The 25606-nt window shown below is 41.6% G+C and overlaps 1 protein-coding gene across 1 annotated transcript; it reads right to left on the reverse strand.

The window, feature by feature from the left end:
- Positions 1-1073: 1073 nt before the first annotated feature.
- Positions 1074-12063, reverse strand: LOC115468075 (cytochrome c oxidase subunit 5B, mitochondrial). Its single transcript, XM_030199597.1, has 4 exons — positions 11866-12063; positions 4978-5048; positions 4301-4400; positions 1074-1545 (listed from the first exon to the last, which is right to left on the reverse strand). Exons 1-4 carry the CDS (start codon positions 11954-11956, stop codon positions 1433-1435), a joined length of 375 nt encoding a protein of 124 aa, XP_030055457.1. The 5' UTR covers positions 11957-12063; the 3' UTR covers positions 1074-1432.
- Positions 12064-25606: the final 13543 nt, after the last annotated feature.

Genomic DNA, 25606 nt, shown 5'->3' on the forward strand with positions numbered 1-25606 from the left:
AAAGTATGCTTGTCAGCTCTCTCCAATTTTTTTTCATTTGGTGCTAGGCGTCAAGTAGTCCTCTCTTTTGAAAGAGTGATGGTAAGCTCCATTAGTTGTGGAGATCTGGAACACAAAGAGAAAATATTCCTAAGTAAGTCAATGTATTCTGGGGAAGAAGTGCATTCTTAATCATTGGATATCGGACAGACCTCCCTCCTACTGGTACTGGAGGAACAAGTTACATGAGCTCATGTTATGGGAATCCCGGGGGGCACATCAATCTCCTAAGAGGCAGCAGACATTTCTTGCGGTATGGGGGGCATATTTGAAAAGGATTTCTCCAATGGCACGAAGCCAAGTTCTGAATAGTTTTTGCTGGCGCTAGGATGGTAAAGACAGGTGGTGATTGGATGGTGCACACAGGAATTAAGGGGGAGGGAGTTTCAGAATACAGGTAGGGGAGATGGAGGAGTTGTATGAGAAGTTTTACAACCTTGATGACGAGAGTAAGACTTTGCTGATACTAAGTTGTTCTTGCTTTCAAATTGCCGAATATTGAACATGTTAATGGTCAGTTCTGGTGAATCATCAATAAAAATGTTGTAACGGGTAGATGTGAAGCGTCTGTTTATGCTTTCCAAAAATACTAGGACTAGGGGGCATACGATGAAGCTACAATGTAGTAAATTTTAAACAAATCGGCAAATTTCTCTTCACTCAACGTGTAATTAAAGTCTGGAATTCGTTGCCAGAGAATGTGGTAAAGGCAGTTAGCTTAGCGGAGTTTAAAAAAAGGTTTGGACGGCTTCCTAAAGGAAAAGTCCATAGACCATTACTAAATGGACTTGGGGAAAATCCACTATTTCTGGGATAAGCAGTATAGAATGTTTTGTACTTTTTTGGGATCTTGCCAGGTATTTGTGACCTGGATTGGCCACTGTTGGAAACATGATGCTGGGCTTGATGGACCTTTGGTCTTTCCCAGTATGGCAATACAGAAACACCAACAGTAAGAGATTGCACCAGAACTGCAGTTTATTAATTTAATACAGTTGAAAGATTATTAGAGGCCATATGTTTAAATGTTTAATGTGAATGGGGGGGGGGGGGGGGGGGGAATAGAGATACAATACTAAAAAAACTTGAAGACAGTTTATTACATTTGGTCTTTACTTAATACAGGTTTATATATGCCTTTTTGTGTATTCAATTGTAAAATCATTGCCTTTGTACTGTTTTCAATAAAAAACATTGAAACATAAATAATCAGGCAAGACATTTCATGACGTATACGCCTTTTAGACTATTGCTCAATTTATTTATGCTCCCTACTCCAAACAGGAAAACACAGTACATTAGAATGTAAACCATAACACAGAAATAGCTCCTGGTCCCAAAACTATGAGGAGACGAACATGACACTCAGTTCTCATGAGCTTGATCAGGAGTTCTAATGGGGGAGTTGGTGGGAGACCAGCTTGTAATGGGCTCCACATGATGGGCAGCGCTGAGGTTCTCCCTGGTGTAACCAGAACCATATGATACATGTGTTATCCTCCTCACCTACATGAAGGAGAGATAAAGCCAGTTATTTTGAGAACTATGAAGCCAGACATGAAAATGACAGCACAGTGAAGTCTACAGAGGATTCTATGAGGAGTTTTGCCTACTGAACAGGGCACGGATCCCACAGCTCTGTATAACCTTGACAACCTACTTATCACAAATCGTATTCAGCTGTGCCAACATGAAAGTGCTTTGGAAACTGGAAATAAATACCCATGCAAAAATCAGTCTATCAGGAGATTAACAGTGAATATCCATTAGAGTGGTTCTCCTTGCTATATATAAGACTAGAAAAATTCCAGGGCCCAGGCTGCACTTTAGCCCTTGTGTTTGGGCCCATGATAGGATATCATTGTTGCTAGGTGGCAGCTGGTCTTAGCCTAGACAAGACCGAAGCCACCTCTAGGGCTGCATCCTATAGAGAAACGGATGAAATGGGTAGTGGTAATTTTCTAAAACAAAACGTTCTCCCTTCCATTCCAATTGAATGGGGAAAAGATCATAAGTTCAAAAAGGATCCATACAGAAAACCACCACGGGCAAAGAGTTAAATTAAAAACAGCAAAATGAAGCATCTCCACCGCCAAGAAAAGGCCTATAAAAACAGAAGAAAACGATACAGCCCAACTTAGTTGTGTAAGTAAGGCATGGTGAAATAAAAGAAAAAAAAAAAACTAGAAGTTTTCACATTAATTATCTAATAAGTCAGTCCATGCTAGAAATCATCCCCACTCAACCATCTTTAATGTTGATTAAACTTTGTGTATGTGTTCTTGAAGTCTCAAACTACAGTCTGCAAAATGTTAGAACAAAACTCTTCCCAGATACACACTTATGGTCACTAGACTATAAGAACAGCCACAAAAATAAGAACACCCCTACACAGAGATATAAAATTAAAAAACAAAAAAAGTAGGGATGGACAGGTAGCCTTCCCAGCCAGTCCACAGAAACACTTAGAAGTGGGATCAGAAGTAGTCAAATGTTTATTGAAGCCTTGACACGGAATCATGTTTTGGCATACAATGCCTGCCTTAGGAGTCACAAAGCTTTCAAATGCTTCTCAGACTATGGGCTCATTTTCAATACAGAAAAACGGCCTAAAAGTGGCACAAAGAGGCAGATGGACTTCTTTTGCCAAAACATCCAAATTGCTATTTTCAAAACCCATTTTTAAGATTGTTTTCTATACAGTTCATATGCAGTGCATCCAAATCACAAGGGGGTGCGTTGGGGGTGGGCTCTGGGCATTCGCAAAACTTGGACTTTTTCTGCCATAATGGAACAAAGCAAAAACTTCTAGGGCTAAAAGTTAAGACGATTTGGTCTAGACCTGTTTCAATCACAACTAAGTCACAAAATGATGCTCTAGATCAGTGTTTCCCCAAGTCTGGTCCTGGAGTACCCTTTGCCAGTCAGGTTTTCAGGATATCCACAATCAAGTTCATGCATATCCATTGTGGATATCTTGAAAACCTGACTGGCAAGGGATACTCCAGGACTGGACTTGGGGAAAACCACTATGCTAGATGACCAAATGACCACTGAAGGGATTAAGGCATGAGCCCCCCCCCCCCCCCCCCCAGTGGTCACTGTCCCCTTCCCATCCCCCAAACATGTGAAAAAAAATGGTACATACCAGCCTCTATGACAGCTTCAGATGTTATGGCCAGTTCTGTTAGAGAAGCAAGCTGGGCCCTGGAGTACCCTAGTGGTCTGTGAAGTGCACTGCAGAGAAGGGGACCCAGGCCCATATCCCACTCTGTTACACTTGTGGTGGAAAAAGCATCGTCCAAAACCCGCTGTATCCAACTGTATCAATACAGTATTTATAAACTATGAATTTCTCTAAAAGGGTTCAAAACCTTAATTTAAAAATCATGTATAAACCAAATGGATTACAAGCAACAGTTTCAGATGGGCATGGTGGTGTTTTTGGTTTGTTAAACGAATCAAAGTAATTTATCACAATTCCATAAGTAAACAAGTACATAATAATGACTAATGTTAATATAATGATATATGTACTATACCCTGTATGTTTAAATCATTTTTTATTAAGTACGTTAAAGAACAGCTCTTATGTATGAAGGTGTTACTTATATGTGGGTACAGTAGGTTTTTGGTAGGTTTTGGAGGGCTCCTACACAATATAAGGGGATAATGGTGAGATGTGTACCTGAGACCTTTTAGGTGACATCCACTGCAGCGCCCCCTAGGGTGCCCCACTGCTCTGCTGGGATGTCTGTGTGACCATATATTCCTATGGGCATCTCTAGTGTTTGTGCGCCTACAGCGCAGCTTAGTAAACAGGGCCCTTTGTCTTAAATTATATCATACAAATTTTTCAGCCTACTTCGGGTTCATTTTTGAAACAAATTTAAGAGACTATAATATTCTTATTCAGTACCAAATAGTTGCCCAGGTGGCTAAATTAGAAGCCATTGCACACTGTTCTTCAAAAATACTATGAGGATGGCATTTTTGTTGCATTGCTTCATAAATTTGCAATGTTGTGGAATTGTATGCCACAGGAAAAATAAATACAAAACTATCTGTTCCTAAAATTCTGCAACCATTTACTTTGAGACCTTCAAGAACATCCATACTAAGTTTAGTCAAAATCAGACATGGTTGAGTGGTTGCTCCTGGTCCACTTGACATGGACTGACTCTAAGCACCCCAAGAGTAATGGCAGATGAGGCAAGTAGAGATTCACTGGAAGGCACTGCTTTAACAAGAGAATACTTACAGATGCACCCAACAAGCCTACAGTTGGTAACAGAGGGGACGATGTGAGGATCCTCCTTAGTCCCAGAATATGGCCTTGGTTTAAACATACTGTATGGATCCTAAAGTGGCACAAAGTGGAATCAGAGTGACAATAGGTGTGCAACTTACACATTTAAATAAGAGTTATGCTGCCTTTCAATGTAACAGAAAGGACTGATTAGATGTGTCTACTGCACTCTTCACAGAAAAGGCTCTGGAGTATCCTGGCTGTATCTCAGGCTAAACTGACTAGGACAAGTAAGATGGTTTAATGCCAAACTCCCAACTTGTGGAACACTTTCCCTAGAGAACTGTGCCTCTAAAGATTTTCAGGGTTTTAAGAAAGACTTAAAAAGCCCTGTCTTTTCGGGAATGCTTTCCATGCTAATAACAGTGGCAACAGGCATATATGTAGTGTATTACGACCACCTATTAAAATATGCACTATGCTTATATTTGTTTTAATTATTGCTAATACTCGTACATCACCTTGGACAAACATAGTTAATGGTTAATATATTAAAAAAAAAAAAATCCATGCTATATATTGCTGTACAGTGAGTGAGAATGGAAGCAAAATGTCTGTCAGAACATACATAATCTATCAGCAGCTAACAGGAGTAGAACCCCCCCCCCCCCCCCCCCCCCCCCACTTACGGTTCCTTGTTTGGTGGCCTGCATGACTTTCCTTTCCAGACCAGTAGCTTGTTCTTCATCGGTAGGGATTCCTGATAAAAAGAAACAAAAAAATATTGTTCTGGAAGACTTTCTAAGTACAATAATGTATTCAGGGAAGTCCATGTACTCCTCACATACTGAGGGCCATCATTGGCTAGATTATGGACAGGTGTGGTAATCAAATATGGGAGGTGTGTATATATGTACATACACACAGATATGGGCTCATATTTCATTACCATAGAATATTACTTATATCTATTGTAGACACTTACTTCAGGTTTTCCAAGTCAAATTCCTATAAAGGTAAGACATATGCAGACCAGAAAGGGTAAGCAAAGCCTCTGGTGATCAAAGAGTTATAGTTTGCTGGACTGAGTCACATCAGAAATGAGCAAATAACGACAAATATCAGAACACATAAAAGAAACATAAAAGCATTCCAGTTACAGTCTCACAGGGAAAGGTAGGGGTGAGGGTGAGAAACAGGGAGAGATGGATGGGCAATCAGAGGGTGTCCAAGCAGTATAACTGTATGGTTTATGTGACGGAAACCCAGATCTTTGTTAAGTCCTGAAGTCCTCTCTGGTAGGTATCAAAATATTTCATCCTTTTAACTTCAACAGTATATGTTCTTGAATTGTCTTAAAATTTCTTTTTGGTATTCTCAAGATAAAGCCATTGATGCAGTGCTCTGGTCTTGCAAAGTCCTATTCCTGGTTGTCTTTATGGTGCTTAAATGTGATGCTTGTGTAAGCTGATTCTTGACTTTAGTATCTGGCCTGTCTCGCCAACATATCATCCTTCTTCACATTTTTTTTTCATTGAACAATATATACTACATTTGAAGAACAGCACGAGTAGGATCCCTTTATGCTGCATATTGTTTCCCATGTGACCAACCGTGGAATCCCATGATATGCGCTGGCACAGTTTACAGCTTGGTATATGGCAGAGATGTGCGTCATTCTCTTCTTTTTCAGCTTCTGTTAGGAGTTAGCTTTTCACTAATTATTGATTCAGATTAGGTGGTTGTTGGAAGGCCAGATTATTACCCTTCCCCCACCTTTCCCTGTGAGACTAACTGGAATATTTTTTTTGTTTCACTTATATATTCCGATATTCAACATAATTTGTTCATTTCTGATCTGAAGGCAGTATTGCCTTTGAAGGTTAATCAAAACATTTATTGTTAGTTCAATAAAAAAGGTATCTTATTTTCTTTTGTTGTTTTATTTGTATTTATTATATTTAAAAGTGGACTAACAGTTATAACACCATTTTATCCTGGACTGAATCAAAATCACTACACTACAAAACGGCAACATTAATACTGAAACCCCAGGAGACTAAGACAACTCATCCTGGGATTCTAGCAAGCAGTGTACACATTTACCTACACGAGAATAGTGTACAATAACAAAATGCAATATCAAATCTGCCTACACTCCCCAAAACACTCAACCCCAGTTCTCAACCTCTCATTTCTCCTCAATAACATATTATTTGACAATAAACCCTAAATTAACTGTCTTCAGAAGGCCAGACTTCACCTCATCCATATCCAGAATATGAGGTAATTCAATTCCCTTATCTACTATAATAAAATTCACCCTCAACGTTCTGAAGACAACGTTCTGAAGTCACTCAGTCACTCACTGAAGGGTTCATGGATTCATGGTGGTGAAGCCACAACACTGACCATGTCTCTCTGCCCCGCCCTCGCATGACGGACCAATCAGAAAAAACACTCAACATTCTGAAACACAAAGGACCATCACAACACCATTCCCAGGCAACACTAGGCAACGTAAAACGGACCAATCAGAGGAAACTACGTGACAATAAGGGAGGAGCATTCCCCAGCAGAATGGCTCATTATCTGTGCAGCAAGGAGAGCACAGAACCACCGCTGGAACGAGAGAAGAATATTCCTGCTGTGGGTAAGTGCAAAAATAGACCGGGAAGGGGGGGGGGGGGGGAGAAATTTTTAAATGCCTAATGCCAGTAGTGAAGAGTGCCAGAGGGCCTATAGCACAGACTATATTTGGGATCGCTTGACATGGAGTCAGAGGAGCCGGAAAACAACGTGCCCGTCACCATCTGGGACGTGGGCGAACAGGACAAGCTGCAGCCCAGCTGGAAGGATTACCCGCGACCCAGCCAGCAGCAAACAGCGACCAAGGAAGGGGGAGGAGTACTCCTTCCCTGCCTAGGAATCGCTGGAGACTGGCTGCCAAACTAACGAAACAACCGCACACCGACGTACCACCTCCATCATTCGAAAGGCATCCACTCTTTCTTCAACAGAAATGCAAACTAATAATACAAAACAAACAAAGAATACATGGTTTCTCAGGCGGCTGCAGGTAACTCCCCACCCCCTTCCTCTTCCCCTTTAGCCGAAGCGGCCAAGGACGTGCCCAACCATCCCCAGCCAAGCTGTCTCCCACCTCGGGGATTCCCCGAGCACCCGGAAAAAGACAGCGCTGATTCCTGCAGCGCATAAATGTTCCAGCATTCCCCTGCAGCCGGCCTGAAATAGACCAAACATACCCCCCGACGGCCCGAGACCATGCTCTTCTCCCTTCCGCCAACTTAAAACAACCATCCCTGTCCTCAGGCAAGCCGTCACCCACCTCCAGGATGCCCAGAACCCCAGCCCAATGGAAAAAGATGGCGCTGCTTCCAACAGCACATTTCTCTTCCAGCATTCCCCTACAGCAGCCCTGAAACGGCCAAAAAATACCGACAAAGAACGTGCTCCTCTACCTTCCGCCCATCTAAAACAACACTGCTGCCTCAGCACAACACAAAAAAAAAAACATGGAAAAAAAAAAAACAACACTCAACAAAGGCTGACCCCACTACAACCACATTTACATTTCACCAACAGAAAGACCCCCCTCCACAAACCTCCTTGACAGACAAAAACACACACACAATACAACAGAAACACACCCTCAAAGCCACACACCAATCCAACCCACTTTGCCAGCACAGCACAGCACATCCCCCAACCCCCAAGCAAAAAACAAAACAAAAAAAAGACACACATCAACAACCTGCACACACACCGCACCCTCACACACACACAAAATAACTCTGTGACACATACACACACAAAAAAAACCCACATGCTAGCGCCCGTTTCATTGGTTTCGGAAACGGGCCTTTTTTACTAGTGAACATATAAAGGGTACAGCATTCCACAAACATGCCACCTAATATTCAAAAGGATTTAAACCAGGCAGGAAAGGCTCCTCTCCATCCTATTCTCACTACCTCAAGTATCTCTCTCATATCTCTATTTATTAATCCCTTTACACACCTGTCTTATGCTACGTGTTTGATGAACACTTAAAAATTATACAACAGTTATGGTTTCAGGAATCATTTAGCCTTTCAATAAAGAATTTTTTTCCTTATGTTTCTATTACATATTCCTGCATCTTTTATAACAAGACCCTGGTCCTTGAATTTCCTATTCATAGTAACATAGTAAATAATGGCAGATAAAGATCTGAATGGTCCATCCAGTCTGCCCAAAAGTCACACTGTTATCAAGTCATGATTAACTGGCAATGGATAACAAGACCCTGGTCCTTGAATTTCCCATTCATAGGAACATTGTAAATGATGGCAGATAAAGATCTGAATGGTCCATCCAGTCTGCCCAACGGTCACACATTATCAAGTCATGATTAACCACCAATGGATGTGATAAAATACTTGGTCATTGTCTCTTTGGCATTTCTGGGACATACACCGTTGGCCTTGTCCTTGAATTTGCTGTCGAAGCCCACTCCAGCCCATCCAACTCCGTCCTGTCAACTGCAGGCCACAGACTGTAAAAGTCTGCCTGGCACTGTCCTCACGTTCCAAATTAGTGAAGTTTCTGTCAAAGCCCTCTCCAGCCTATCCTAAACAGGACTGCCATATATGGAACTCAGACCGTACAAGCCTGCCCAACACCAGCCTTAGTTCTTCACAGCCAGAGTCGCCATCTAGAGCACCACTTGACGGGCAAACACACATGCAACTGTTTAAGTTTAGGGGGTTTCACACCATTCATTTTCTAATTAGAGATCTTCTGTGTTCATCCCATGTCTTTTTGAATTCTGTCATGGTTTTTTCTCCACCATCTCCCTTGGGAATGCATGCCGGGCATCAACCACCCTCTCCATGAAAAATAATTTTTCTGACATTACTCCCAAGTCTTCTACCGCACAACCTTAATTCATGTCCTCTAGTTTTACCATTTTTCCTTCTCTGGAAAACATTTCTAAATTAATACCTTTCAAGTATTTAAACGTCTATCATATCTCCCCTGTCCCTCCTCTCCTGTACGGTATACATATTCAGGTCTTGCAGTCTCTTCTCATATGTCTTTCGGCGCAAGCCCCATATCATTTTTGTCACTTTCTTCTGAACCTCTTCAAATCTATTTACATCCTTAGCAATATACAGCCTCCAAAACTGAACACAATACTCTAGGTGTGGCCTCATCAACAACTTGTACAGGGGGGGCATCAACACCTCCTTTCTTTTGCTGGTTATGCCTCTCTCTATATAGTTTAGCATCCTTCTAGCTATGGCCATCACCCTGTCACACTGTTTTGTTGCCTTTAGATCCTCAGATACTAATCACCCCAAGGTCCCTCTCCCTATCTGTGCATATCAGCCTCTCACCTCCTAGCACATACTGCTCCCTTGAACTTCTTAAGTGCATCACTCTGCACTTCTTTGCACTGAATTTTAATTGCCAACATTTGACCATTCTTCTAATTTTTGCAGATCCTTTTTCATGCTTTCCACTCCCTCTGGGGTGTCCACTCTATTACAAATCTTGGTATCGTCCGCAAAAAGGCAAACCTTACCTTCAAACCCTTCAGCAATGTCGCTGACAAATATATTTAACAGAATCAGCCCCAGCATCGATCCTTGAGGAATTCCACTGCTCACCTTACCTTCCTCCAAGTGAATTCCATTAACCATCCTCTAGTGTCTGTCTGGCAACCAGTTCCTAATCCAGTTCACCACTTTGGGTCCTAACTTCAGCCTATTCAAGAGCCTCCTATAAGGTACCATGTCAAAGGCTTTACTGAAATCTAAGTAGATTACATCTAGGGCATGTCCTCGATCCCATTCTCTGGTCACCCAGTGAAAGAATTCAATCAGATTCATTTGGCACGATTTACCATGCTGTCTTGGATCATTGTAACCTGTTAGATTCCAGGAAATTCACTATCCTTTCCTTAAGCACTACTTCCATTATTTCTCCAATAACCAAAGTGAGGCTTACCAGCCTTAAGTTTCCAGCTTCTTCTCTGTAACCACTTTTGTGAAGAGGGACCACATATGCTCGTTTCCAATCCCTTGGAACCTCACCAGTCTCCCAAGGATTTATTAAACAAATCTTTAAGAGGACCCGAAAGAACATTTCTGAGCTTCCTCAATATCCTGGGATGGATCCCGTCTGGTCCCATGGCTTTGTCCACCTTGAAATTTTTAAGTTGCTCATAAACACCCTCTTCTGAGAATGGTACTATATCCATTCCATGCTCATATGTACCTCTGCCAGCCAATCGTGGTCCTTCTCCCACATTTTCTTCCATGAACACAGAAGTATTTATTTAGCACATTTGCTTTTTCTTCATCATTCCCCACATAGTGGTTCACAGCATCTTTCAGTCTCACGTTAGCTTTCCTCCTCTCACTAATATATCTGAAATAAATTCTTGTCTCCCCCTCCTTACCTTTCTAGCCATTTGTTCTTCCACTTGTGCTTTTGCCAAGCAAGTATCTCTCTTGGCATCTTTCAGTTTAATCCGGTATTCTATGCGTATAATCTGCATCCAGCAATGCAAGTTTGAGAGCTACAATGGATGCATTTTTATTTGACCTGCTTGCTTCTGCATAAAGAAGGCACATTGACCACCTGATGAAGCCATGATTGCCAAAACTTGGCCAAATTGGATCAATAAATCTGTTTGTGGACTAACCCAAGTCTGCTCCTTCTCTGGCCTGCCTCTGCTTTGTACTGTTGCTTGTTGAATCTGCACAGTGTTTTGCTTAAATGTTTGGTTGCTCTGTTCCTAATATGCTTGATGAGCCAGTTACCATCACACATATACCAGATGACTTTACAGAAGGGATACAATCACTTCAATATACATAGCCAACCTCTTAAAAAACAAAATAAAACCGCCCTTATAGGATTACTATGCAGTATATTCATGATACACAATATTGAAAATCACCTATTAGATATACCCTTTTTTGTGTGTTGAATTGATGAAAGAAGTATATCTCCAGAAAACTAATCCAATGTTGGTCTAATAAAAAAAAGGTATAACTGTGGGCAAGAGGTAAAAGACGGATACAGCAGGATCCTGTGTGTTCAAAGACTAACATGGTAACTACACCACTTGACCATTTATTCGAAATCCTTAAATCTGATCATTCCAAGGCATACAATCGTACTGACTGAAAACAAAGCCCAGAGCTTCATCCCAACGTATGAAATACGAAAGAGAAGAAATGATCTTTAAAAAGTAGAAAACGAGACCGCTGGAGAGAAGGGAGGTGTATCCCCGCCCCACATACAACCCACACCTGAGCAGCCTTTTCTGACTATAGGCTGATGACCTCTGCACAACTACTACTGCAGGTATTCCAAAGCCGCTCTGTTTTCACACCCCCACAAAAAGCATAGGAAAGAACAGAACTAATGCTTCCTCGTCTCCCGGTCCCAGCCCAGGGAGCAGGCGCTGCCTCCCTACCTCTGCTATATAAAATGCTTATAGAACCCTTCCCCCAAGCTGGAGACCATCGACAGAAGACCCTGGGAGAAACCTTCCTTACCTCCACCTGACATGGTACGCCAGACCCCGTGTCCTACCCTGCCACGACTCAGAACCCGCACCACGCTTTGCGCCAATAACCTTGAAGCCATCGCTAATACTATCACCACACTCCCACAAGGAATAGAAAACACAAAAAAAATGCCGACAAGCACAATCCACTTCCTACGCTTCGCCGGAAACAGGGCGGGTACTTGACCACAAGGACGTTTAATAGACAGAAGACGAACCAAAGAGGAGAGTTAATAGACAGAAGATGAAGTGACGTCAGAACGCTGGAACCAATTAGGACAATTTAAGTTTCCCCTTCCCAGCGCAACCGTCATCCCCATTCATTCAAAACAAAGCAAGCAATCCTATGAGCTGCTGCATTCACCTTGTTGTTCTTTGTTGTTGATAGCATTTTTATTTAATCTCACTTACATTTTCAAACATGCCAGCTTGTGCAGTATACGGATGTACACAGAGGAAGTATAATAACGGAATAACTTTTTATAGGTAGAGTAGTAATTTGTTATAAATCTTAATCAGTGGTCAGTTGGAGGGACTGGTTACAGGGACACCCTAGCACGTGTTACATTCATGCAGAGATTTTTTTTCTCCTGGCAATGGGCCAGTATCATGTTATGCGAGTCAGATGCTCAACATTCAGAGTTTCTATTTATGTATGACATTCATATCCTACATTTAACATGTATTAGGTTGAAACCAGGGCACATTTGAAAGCTTTTTTTTTTTTCCTGTGCCTAGATTAAAAGAGAAAGATGGTTTGTTGGAACTTGTTCCTTCTGTTTTGAAGAATGCAGTGGTATATTATAAAAATGCACTTAATATTGTTTATTACTATTATTTACAACTGGTTGATATACAGCAGAAGTTAACCAAGTCAACTTCATGCTTTGTAATATAATTTTAATAGCATTTTCTCAATTACCCAAATACAAATAAAATTATGTTAATTATATGACCAGGTCTGCCTCTTATTGTAGTTAGGATAACCTGGTCCTGGAGTTACCCAAGGCAGTCAGATTTGTCAGGATACTGACAATGAATATTCATGAGAGAGATTTGCATACAGTGGAGACAGTACTTGTTATGAAATGCTTTGAGTCATACTGATCTGTACATCTGTTGTGTTATTTTGGCAGTGGAAACAGTCAGGTAAGCTTATAGGGAGGAAGGGGAGTACGAGAGGGGAAGGGTTCTTGGGGTATGTTCTCTGTAAAAGTTTTTATTGTGCCATGTTAGATGGTTTACTGTTTTTTCTTGTTCTGTATGAAGCTTATCAACCAACATGTTTTGCTTTTAATAAAGATGATTAAAAACATAAAAAATACGTTTTGGATGATACTGAATTCTATTATTCTGTCTCACTGTATTTCCAGTTTTGGCACAGTACAAGCCATCACAAGAACAAAATATAAGAAAACCAATCAGTAGACTGCAATAGGGGCTTATAGCCCATTTTGTTGTGTTTCAACAAATTAGAGATCTGTTTGACAGAAAATATTTTTACTATTTTGACTTAAAACCACTTGTCCCTGAAACATGCTCAAACAGAATAATCCATTTGTGTATCTAAAAGGTAAAATTTTACAAAACAGACGAAGATGTGATTCCATGTACCCCAATGAAAGGAGAGTTTAATTCTACTTCCATTTAATTTCAATATATTCCATCCTTTATAATAACACCAGGCTTCCCAAGGCAGATTACAACAACATTTAAGATGAACCCATCAGGAAACAGGATATTCTCACTGAAATTTGTTTTGTATACAGTGTATTTATTTAGTTTTTAGTGTAGAAAAATGAGCACAAAATATAGAGTTTAAAATAGCTGTTTCTACCAGCTATAATAATTTATTAAGCTGTTTTAATGATATTCGATTGGTATTTCATGATATTTATATCGACACATGGGAAGCTTTCAAATAAATTTAAAAAATGTCCAATAAGTAAAAAAAACAAAAACCCTTTGTCCTCCACCTTTTAAGGCACTGCCTATCCAAATGAAACAGCTTTAGACTTGTTACAGATGGACCAACAATAAAAAAACAACAGTGTGGATCTAGATTGTAAGCTCTTTTGAGCAGGGACTGTATTTTCTTCATGTTCAACTGTGAAGCGCTGCGTACGACTGGTAGCGCTATAGAAATGATTTGTAGTAGTAGCAGCTCATAGGTTTGCTTGCTTTGTTTTGAGTGAATGGGGATGATGGCTGTTCTGGGGAAGGGAAACTTAGACTATCCTAATTGGCTTCCTTGGTTACAGTGGACTAGATAGGCTCACTTACACTCCTGCTTATTAAACCTCCTTGAGACGAAGTGATGTCAACACGCTGAACCAATTAGGTTAATCTCTGTTTCCATTTCCCCACATGGCCGTCATCCAGTACACTCAAAACGAAGCAAGCAAACCTATGAGCTGCTGCTGCATTCTTGTTATCATTCTTTATTGTTGGTAGCATTTTTATTTAATCTCACTTATATTTTCAAACATGCTGACTAGTGCAGCATATGGATGCATACAGAGGAAGTATTAGTTTCATCGGTTAGAGTACTAATTTGTTCTGCATTTTAAATCATTGTGTCATTTGGAGGGGCTGGCTATCCCTGTATTCGTGCAGAGATGTTCTCACCGACTAAATGTCAGGCCTCTTAAGACTTAATATCTGTAAAGCCCTAATATCCTGAAGTATAGCCTTGGCACACCAGCACACACCTGAAGCCTCTTTATTTTCTAAAATTTGCTTTATTGAATAAATATAGATAGTTTACTCACAGTCAGAAGTGGGGTTACCATATTTGGGCCTCCTAAAAAGGGGACACATGTTCTGCCCTACCCCTGCCCCATCCCTGCCCCCTGTCACGCCCTGCCCCCTGTCAAGTATCACCCCACCTCTTTCACCCCCGCCCCCCCAGGATGTCCTATCCCCTCCCCTTACCTTTACTGCCCTGGTGATCTAGTGACCTCTTTGGGGCAGGAGAGGCCCCTCTTTCCTGCCCAGAGCACTGCCCTGCATTCTCTCTCTTCCCCTTGCAATGCTGACGGTCCCAGCGCTGATTCAAAATGGCCACTGAGAGTTGAAGCAGCCTCGCAAGACTTCTGCAGAAGTCTTGCGAGGCCGCTTCAACTCTTGGCGACCATTTTTAATTGGTACCGGGGCCGACAGCAGTGCAGCATTTCAAAGGGAAGAGATAGAATGCAGGGCAGCATTTCGGGCAGGAAAGAGGGGGCTCTTTCCTGCCCTGATGAGGTTACTAGACCACCACGGCAGTAGAGTAAGGTAAGGGGAGGGGATAGGACACCATTAGGCCCGGCTGCCAGTCTGCCCATTTGTCCGGAAATCCGGACAAATGGGCAGGCTGGCAAAACCCACCTGGTTGCCTGGCCATTTCCTCAAAAAGAGGACATGTCCGGGTAAAAACGGACATATGCCCCAAGGCAACAGAGACTCCGTAATTCTGAGAGCTGTATCAGTGGTTGGAGACAGAAATCTGAAGAAAGACAGCTTTTTTGCAGAGGTGGGAAAATAGTTGAACAGATACAAGACACGGAGAGAGTAGTGGATGCTTGGAATGCCCTCCCGCGGGAGGTGGTGGAAATGAAAACGATAACGGAATTCAAACATGCGTGGGATAAGCATGGAATAAGCAGGAATCCTGTGCAGAAGGAATGGATCCTCAGGAGCTTAGTCGAGATCGGGTGGCAGAGCCGGTGGTGGGAGGCGGGGCTGGTAGTTGGGAGGCAGGGATAATGCTGGGCAGACTTATATGGCCTGTGCCAGAGCCAGTGGTGGGAAGCAGGGATAGTGCTGGGCAGACTTATATGGTCTGTGCCAGAGCCGGTGGTGGGAGGCAGGGATAGTGCTGGGCAGACACGGTCTGTGCCAGAGCTGGTGGCGGGAGGCGGGGCTGGTGGTTGGGAAGTGGGGATAGTGCTGGGCAGACTTATACGGTCTGTGCCAGAGCCGGTGGTTGGGAAGCGGGGATAGTGCTGGGCAGACTTATACGGTCTGTGCCCCGAAGAGCACAGGTACAAATCAAAGTAGAGTATACACAGAAAGTAGCACATATGAATTATCTTGTTGGGCAGACTGGATGTACCGTGCAGGTCTTTTTCTGCCATCATCTACTATGTTACTATGATACTATGTAAGTAGTTTAGAGCTGGGTGGCTGGAATATGCAATATCTTATTAAAGAGATATTAACGAGGTAAAAAACAAGTTCATTTCAAAAGGTTTAGCAGGACAAGTGCCGTCTGAAGCAAGATGGAGAATGCCTCATGGAGAAGGAGAGAACAAGAAGGGACTCACACAGGACCAGGGAGGAGGAGGTAAAGGTACAGAGCCTGCCATCAGGTAGCAGTGGTGGTCCCAGAGGGCAGCCCTCGATTGGAGGGAAAGGTCATACCTGGCTGACCTCTTAGGACAAAGATAGTAGAATGACCAGGAAATGATAGCAGGTAGACAAAGGAGCCAAGCTTGGCTGAGAAAGAGAAGAGGTCTTTGCATCAGAATAGACCAATAGTGACAGTCTTTATACAGACAGGCAGGGGTGATTGCATTACATGTGAGAGTACATTACACATAATGTATTGCTCATATATCTTTGCAGTGAGGACTGCAACAGTAAAAATCCTTAGAAGTGAGAATAACAGTAAAAGCATTAAACACATTTTAGGGCCACACTATAAACTAGTGTAAGGCTATTGGAGGACAGAACAGTAAAGGGTCACCAAAACAGACATCATGTTATGAAAATGGGGTGTTTAAAGATCAGACTTACTATTAATAGGTACAATAAAAAAAGCATTAATTAGGTTGAAACCGAGAGCATTTAACATCTTTTTTTTTTCCTTTGCCTACATCAAAAGAAAAAATGGCATGTGAGAACTTGCTCCTTTTTGTTTTGTGGAATGCAGTGGTATATTATAAAAATGCACTTGCTTTTTTCTGTTATTATTACTACTATTTCACAGATATGTATTGAATAATGAGGTACGGGCTTCCTTCATGCAGAAGTTCTGTCCAGAGGCAGTCTAAATGTGCCAACATTGTCTAGTTCTCACTTCAACATATACTCCAAAACAACAGTTTTATATACCACCACGGACTCTGAATATTATAAGGGGAATAGTCTCATAATGTCAACTCGCTTCTGTCCTCAGATTTATCTCAGGACTTTTAAGCTTACGTGACTACTTGTAATCACTGACTTGAACCCCCACCACCTTTGTATCTTACAGCACGGTGGTGTTATACGAACTCTATGGCTCATTTTGTATTTTTATGTCAATTTGTGGAGTGCATTAAGGGCTTATAACCCATTTAGTTATGTTTAAACAAAAGAGATCTGCATGAAACAAAATAAGTATTTTTATTTTGACTTATCAATAGAAATCAAACAAAATAAAACATGGAAAAGAAAATAAGATGATACCTTTTTTATTGGACATAACTTAATACATTTCTTGATTCGCTTTCGAAGGTTGCCCTTCTTCGAAGAAGGGCAACCTTCGAAAGCTAATCAAGAAATGTATTAAGTTATGTCCAATAAAAAAGGTATCATCTTATTTTCTTTTCCATGTTTTATTTTGTTTGATTTCTATTGATAACCTTAAGAGTGGACTAACACGGCTACTACACTCCTCTATTTTGATTTATAAAACTACTTGTCCCTGAAACATGTCCAAAACAGAATAATCCATTTGTGTATCTAAAAGGAATGAAGTGAAGATGTGATTCTATGTGCCACAGTGAAAGGAAAGTTTAATTTTAATTCAATTTGATTTCAATATATTCCATCTTTATAACACCAGGCTTCCCAAGACAGATTGCAGTAACAGGTAAGATGAACCCATGAGGAAACAGGATATCCTTACTGAAATATGGACATCAGTATTGTATAGAACAATGTAAAAAATGAGTACAAAATACAGAGTTTATAACTGCTGTTTCCACCAGTTACAATCATTTTTAATTAATTTTCTTTCATGATATTTATATGTACATATGGGAAGCTTTCAAATAAATTAAAAAGCTGTCAAGTTTGAAAAAAAATTTTGTCCTCCACCTTTTAAGGCACTGCCTATCCAACTGGAACAGTTTTTATAGATGGACCACGCATAGGCAATCCCTTATTTCTAATACGCTTTTATTATTGTTTTCAATAGTGTTTGTTATTGTTTTGGGTGAGCGAAAATGGCTGCAATCCTTGTCTACTGCCAGCAAACTCTGCCTACTGGCTTCAGCCCATATAATTGCCTAGATACAGTAGGTTCATACCATATCCTATTCTTAATCTGACCTCCTTGGGGCCATAGAGCTTATTGAGGGGGAGAGGGACAAGAGAAAGGAAGAATAGAGTTGCAGGAAAGGAGGGGGTAGGGGAGGGTAAAACTTCTGTTGTTTTGCTGTGGGCAGGTGGTATTCCCAAGGCCTAATTTGTAGACAAAAAGGATGTGGAACTGTGGACTCAGGGAAGGGGATAGGCAAGGAGCAGGAGGAGAAGAAGGGCTAGAGAAAGCTGTTCCTCTCTTGGATAAAATGAGAGTCCAGGGCAGGGAAATGGCAGGAGCTCTTATGCATGTGGCTGTGTACATCAGCACCAGTGCAATTGAAGGTGTTTCAAAGAGAGAGCGCGTGCGGGTGCAGGAACTACCTTTGGGGCCCTTTTACTAAAGGGTTGCCTTTTACTAAAGGGTTGCCGCCAGCCTAACTTGGATGCCAGCGGTAGTTCCACCACCAGCAGTGCATGGCATTTCTGGCGCTAGTGGAAATATTTGAAAAATATTTTCACAGGGGGCTACTGACGGGTTAGTGCAGGAGCCCTTACTGTTAAATCAATGGGTGGCAGTAAGTGCTCCCTCTGAAATGGTGCGCAAGGACATTTCTTTTTTTGGGCTTTTTACCCGCTGTAGTAAAAGGTGTCCTGGCACATGACAAAAAACCAGCTGTCACTGCTAGTGCAGGGCCCCTTTTACCGCAGCTTAATAAAAGGGCCCCTATGTGCGTGCGAGAGAAGAAGGGAGAGTGTGTATATCTGTTTGTGTGCCAAAGGGTGTATGCATGAGAAGGAGAGTGCGTGAATTAGATTGCCTTGTAAAAATGTTCACATCTTTGTACACTTTTCTTATCCTATTGTTTTTAAAAATATATAATTCAGAATTAATTAAAAGTAGGGCTGTTTCACTGATCTACACTTTCTTCTTTATTTAGTATTTATTAACTAACAACATAACACTTTAATACCATTTTCTGGTCTGTAAAAGAAGAAAATCATTTGGAAAAAAACCCCACAATGAAGTGATAAATATTCTTGCAATACTGTCATCTGAAAATCCAGTTTATCAAGCAACATACTAGTACTAGGCGACATCAACCTTCATCTAGAAGACCCAAACTCCGCCAATGCACGACGAGAATGCAAGGAATTCCTTCAACTATGGGACCTCAAATGGCCACATATGCAAGCAACCCATGTCAAAGGCACACATTTGACCCTTATCACACACAAACTGTCCTCAGACCAGAACCTAATAATAATGGACACTAAATGGACAGACACACCATGGTCAGACCATTACAAACTAAACTTATCCCTACAATGGCAAAAAAAGGGCTCAAACCAAATACAAGAACACTCAACCTACACCACAAGAGACCAAATAGACTCAGAAACATTCTGGCAACTGATCTACAATAACGAATGGATACCACAAACAGACTCAATATTCTATCTCCTAGATTGGGACAAAAGTTACAGAAGCATATTAGATGAAATAGCACCACTACAAACAAGATCCTCACGTAGACATAACTCGATACCATGGTACAACGAAGACCTGAGAAAACGAAAAACACAAACTAGGAAACTCGAACAAGCATGGAAAAAAAATAAAAGAGCACACACGCAACGCATGGAAACAGACTCAAAGAAAATACAAATATGCAATAAGACAAACCAAAAGGACATACTACAAAACCAAAATAGGGCCACACTACAAAGACACAAAGAAACCATATCAACTCGTGAACAAACTACTAGACAACACACTGGTCACCACAACCAACACAGACACCCCATCAGCCAACATACTTGCTAAATACTTCATAGAAAAAATTGTAAACCTACGCAACACGTTACCTCAGAACACCACCGACTTTGAAAAATTCATCGAGTGTCTAGACCCAATCCTCGGTGAATACCCAGCAGACAGAATCTGGACAAATTTCACTCTCCTTACCGCTGAAACAATCACCCAAGCGATCAACAAGTCCGCCAGAACACACTGTAAATTGGACACCTGTCCCAATTACCTAACAAAATCCACTCCTCACTGCTTCATGACAGACCTCACATCCCACCTCAACTACATGCTTCAACATGGACTCTTCCCCAAGGAAAATGGCAACAACCTACTCACCCCGATACCAAAAGATACAAGGAAAAAATGGATGAAATCACCAACTACCACCCAGTCGCATCTATCCCACTGGTAGTCAAACTGACGGAAAGCACGGTAACTAAACAACTCACCGATTACTTAAACAAATTCTCTATACTACACGAATCACAATCAGGATTTCGCTCCAATCACTGCACCAAAACAGTACTAGTAACTCTCCTAACCAAATTCAAACAAGAAATTGCAAAAGGCAAAAGCATACTTCTCCTACAATTCGACATGTCTACTGCATTTGACATGGTAAACCATAAAATACTACTATACATTCTAGAATACTTCAGGATTGGTGGAAGTGTACTTAGCTGGATTAAGGGTTTCTTAACTACTGGAACATATCAAGTGAAATCACACTCGAACATATCATTACCATGGAAAACAGACTGTGGAATACCCCAAGGATCACCACTATCACCGATCCTTTTCAATCTAATGATGACCCCACTAGCCAAATCCCTAGCCAACCAAGGCCTTAACCCCTACATCTACGCAGACGATGTCACGATATACATCCCTTACATACATGATCTAACAGAAATGACCAATGAAATCAAATTCAGCCTGAAAATCATGAACTCATGGGCAGATGCATTCCAACTAAAACTTAACGCAGATAAAACACACAGTCTCATCTTCTCATCCCAATACAACATGAACAAACCCACCTATATAAACATCCCAGACTACACCCTTCCTGTTTCAGACAGCCTGAAAATAGAAAGCCAAGTGAAATCTACAACAAAGAAAATGTTCCACTCAATGTGGAAACTCAAAAGTATAAAACCTTTCTTCCCGAGGGAAATATTCCGCAACTTGGTACAATCAATGGTACTAAGCCACCTAGACTACTGTAATGGAATCTACGCGGGATGCAAAGAACTAATCATAAAGAAACTCCAAACAGCTCAGGCTTATATTCAGAAAAACGAGATTCGAAAGCACCAAACCCCTACGAGAAAAACTGCACTGGCTCCCAATCAAAGAACGCATTGCGTTCAAAATCTGCAATTTGGTTCATAAAATTATCTACGGCAATGCCCCAGGATACATGACAGACCTCATTGACCTACCAACCAGAAACACAACAGGATCAACACACACATACCTAAATCTCCACCACCCAAGTTACAAAGGACTCAAATACAAATCAACCTATGCATCCAGCTTCTCCTATATAAGCACGCAAATATGGAATGCTCTACCAAACGCCGTGAAAACAACGCAAGACCTATCAAACTTCCGGAAGTCACTAAAAAAGGCATATCTGAATGATCCAACTTAAATACCTGAACCCTGCAACACAACGAATCTAATACTCGAAATGGACATAACATAACTCTTCCTCCTTTCCGATTCCATAATGTGTCTGTTACACATGATCTCTACCATGATATCACTATGTATTTGTCATACCGGAACTGGTGATCGCCAGCATGGTGCTATGTAAGCCACATTGAGCCTGCAAATAGGTGGGAAAATGTGGGATACAAATGCAACAAATAAATACATTTCATTGCATCCTTTAAACTCATCCTGGATGGACTTATACTCTCCATTCACACATCCCACCCCTTTACTCCAGGCATCCAGTTCTGGAATTCTGGGTGGGCCTGAGCCCAGAGTGAGTGGGCATGAGGTGGAGGAATGGCCAAGACGGTGACATGTACCTGGTAAAGCTGGGTTGCTCCTCAAGTTTTCTTGCTTCGGGTTGGCCTGCCCACTTTTTTCTGATTCAATATTATGCCCCATACTAAGAGGAAGAGGGTGATGAGATCCGTTCTCCTGCCAGCTCACACTTCATCTCCAGCGCAGCAATCTATGGAGCGCTATGTCCCTGGGATTACAGTAGTTATAACCAGGGTAGAGGGCCCTGCTTCGAGTCATAGTAAATGAGCCCCTGCCTTGTTGGGGCATGAAGTTATTTTTTCTCTCCTGGATTCCAGTCCTCCTCCTTGTCTGGCGGCAGCTGTGGCATTACCAGCTGAACCGCAAGTGCTGGTGGGATCAGCACAGAAGCGTTCAAGCAGGTGAGACACGTTGTTAGAGGTCCACTGAAGGAATGAGAATGCTGGAGCAGCAGGAAATGCTGCACCCAAGGCGGTAACTTTAGATTCCTTTTGGAAAGCCTTACAGGATCTGTCTACCACCATGAAGAAGACTTCAGATGAGGTAATCTCTTTGGTCTCGAAAGTAGATGGCTTGGTTAAAACGGTGGATGATATTAAAAATGACTGTTCCAGCCAGTTTCAGCAGCTCCAAGGTGATATTAAATTGCTCTAAGAATTAAAAAATGTGGTTGATAAAGATAAAATGTTTATACATAGGAAGATTGAGCAAATGGAGAACTTGAACAGACGAATGAATCTTCGAATGTTACATTTTCCTAGGATCTCTGGGATTTAGCCTCTGGATATGTTTAAGAAGTGTCATACAGAAGTATTAAAGATTTCCTCTGAATTGATTTCTACATTACTCTACATTAATGTTTCCTCGTGAAACTCCCAGGGGGATGTTTCAGCTCAGCGCAAGTCAGATAGACAGTTGGATCAGAATAATAGTTCAGCTATATTGGAGCAATCTATAACAGTCAACTCAGAGATGTACTCTGGTAGCTTCATTTATCTTTGACCAGGATTTGAACAACATTGTGAAGTTTTACTTTCATAATTCACAAGTTCCTTTTTATGGACAAAAGATGTGGATCTACCCTGATGTTTTTAAAGCTACACAAGACCATAGGAAAAGTTTTCTAACATAAAAACAAGAGACACTTAACCTTGAAGCAACTTTTTTGTTGGCTTATCCTTGTAAATGTCTGGTATGGTTTAGAGGGTCAAAATATGTTTTCTTCCAACCTGAACAGTTAAAGTCTTTCCTGGACCATAAGAAGAGTTTGTAATAGACTGGTTAATTATGGTTAATCTACTGTAGGATACATGCTAAGGCCTTGCTTAATTTTAATTACGGTATATTTTTTCCCCTTTTTAGATCTCGTATCCTTATTGTTACCACTCTATTATTGTGGACTAAGGAAGAAGGGAATTTTTTTATTTTTTTGTATTGAGAATTTGTGTTTCTTTAGTATTTTTCTTATCATTCCCTTTTGTATTACTGTAACAAGTGTTATATTCATGAACTGTAATTGTACAAAATTTGCAAAAATAAAGTTAACAAAGTGGCTGGGTACAAGAACCCTGCCCCCTTTACCTGGCATCTCTTTCACCCCTACCCCGAGGTGATTGGTGGTCTTTTAAGTCCATCCACCCCTCCGGTACCTTTTAAGTTCTTTAGTTCTTCACTGGCAGCGAGCAGTAACTTATACCCGATGCGCCAGCAACTTCTTGTTCCTGTGAAAAGGATGTAGCATCTAAGGGAAGGCTCGAGGCCAGTGCTAGCAGTGTCTATTAGTCACTGCTGACTGCTGGTGAAGAACTAAAAATAGATGCTGGGGGGTTGGGGGAGTGGAGGTAAGAGACCCCCGATCATCTTGGGGGAGGGGAGGGAAAGATGCCAGGAGTCTAGAAATAGCGGGGCTTGGAGATCCCTGCCAGCCACATCACAGCTGTGCCAATGCTGAGTGGGCATATGCCCCCTCTGGGCCCACCCATGGCTATGCCACTGCCTTATCCTCTGCCCTCCTGTTCTCCTTATACTCTACACACAGGGTGTCCAATCTAGGCTCTTGCAAAGTCGGATTTTCAGGATTTTCCCAATGAATATGCATGAGATCTATTTGTATACAATGGAGGCAGTGTATTGTAGATCCCCTATGGGTGAGGTTTAAAAGCGGATGGTAAAAAGGATTCAATCATGGTGTAAGGTTCCCACGCTAAACACTCACCAATTAGGGGAAATACAAGAAAAATAAGGAAATTCTATATTTTATATGGTAAGTAGCATGCAATTCAAGATATTAGATGAATTTCCTTTGATGTTTCAGATTTTTTTAAAGAATGACAATACTGCACACTGTACTTTACATTAAAATGATTCAAATGATTTATTGCACAAGATGCTTCCTTTTAAAATGCAATAAATATTGGTTATAAATATATTAAGGAACAGCTGTATTAAAATTGATTTTTGGATATGCAATTTATATCTCTGTAATAGTCTCTATGACCCTTTTCCCTTAGCTATAGAAAAGTATAAAAGGATATTTTTGTAGACTTTGCTATGATAATCTTCTTTTCCCTTTTCCTTCTTTCCTCTTCAAACGGTGGGTACCATGAGGAGATGTGATGGCGCGATGACCCCTGGCCAGGGAGCAGGAACCAGGAACATGGATACCTACTACACTACGCTTTAACAAATCAATAAACCCTAAACTCTAGCTAACAGTCTGATTCAATTAGGTCTGTGATAACACTCCCTATCTACCTTCCAGAAAAAAAACATATAATTAGGAATCCCTAGTCTTTCCCTCCCACAGTTGACAAATACAAGGAGTGTTGAGAGTAATTTTCTTTAAACTGGCTGAGAACATAAAAATTACCTGGGATTAAAATAAATAACTCCCAGCAATATGACATATACACTGCCGTCTAAATATGGTGCAGTCAATGTTCTCTCATAGGTGATTACTCATTCATGGTCACTGGGAATTTTTATACTTTTAAATCTCCTTCCCAGACCATTTAGATTTGAAAGAATATTTGAATACAATATAGTCAGCGCTTATGCTAAGGTCTCACATATAACACTTTATTAACTCCACCCGTTTCACCAGCTCATTTACACATTAGCAGTCTGGTAGGGTTTATGTTCATTGCCTTTCCACACCACTTCTCAGTCAGCTCAGGCCTCTCTAGAGCCCCTAAACCGCGTCAGGCATTTTAGTTTAAGTACTAAATCTTACTCATTCACTCCACACTCCTTCATGTCATTTAAAATACTCCCAGAACTGTTCTAAAACAGATTTGGTGTGACATCTGAGCCCAGAGCATTTACACACGTCTGGCTCAGTGTCTCACTCTCCTCCCAACCAGGGTTGCCAGGTGGAAATTTTTTTTCCAGCCCAATCCAGCCCAAAAAACAGCCCAAAAACCGCCCAAACACAAACCCCGCCCCTGACACCCCCACCCCCGTGTCATCACCCCCGCCCCCGCCGTCATCAACCCCGCCCCCGCCGTCACCGGCCCCGCCTCCGACGTCATCGGGCCTGCCTCCCCGTCATCGGCCCCGCCTCCACATCATCGGCCCCGCCTCCACATCATCGGCCCCGCCTCCCACGTCATCGGCCCCGCCCAAAACGTCACTAACCCCGCCCAAA

The sequence above is a fragment of the Microcaecilia unicolor genome, chromosome 4 (assembly GCF_901765095.1).
Source record: "Microcaecilia unicolor chromosome 4, aMicUni1.1, whole genome shotgun sequence".
In the NCBI taxonomy this organism is placed as follows: Eukaryota; Metazoa; Chordata; class Amphibia; order Gymnophiona; family Siphonopidae; genus Microcaecilia; species Microcaecilia unicolor.

Excerpts from the sequence above, each read along its gene's own strand:
- LOC115468075 (XM_030199597.1), bottom strand. The coding sequence starts at position 11,956 with ATGGCTTCAAGGTTATTGGCGCAAAGCGTGGTGCGGGTTCTGAGTCGT. Across the intron at positions 5,049-11,865 it reads GCGTACCATGTCAGGTGGAG|GAATCCCTACCGATGAAGAA; the intron begins GTAAGGAAGGTT and ends TCTTTTTATCAG. Across the intron at positions 4,401-4,977 it reads AGGCCACCAAACAAGGAACC|GATCCATACAGTATGTTTAA; the intron begins GTAAGTGGGGGG and ends GTGCCACTTTAG.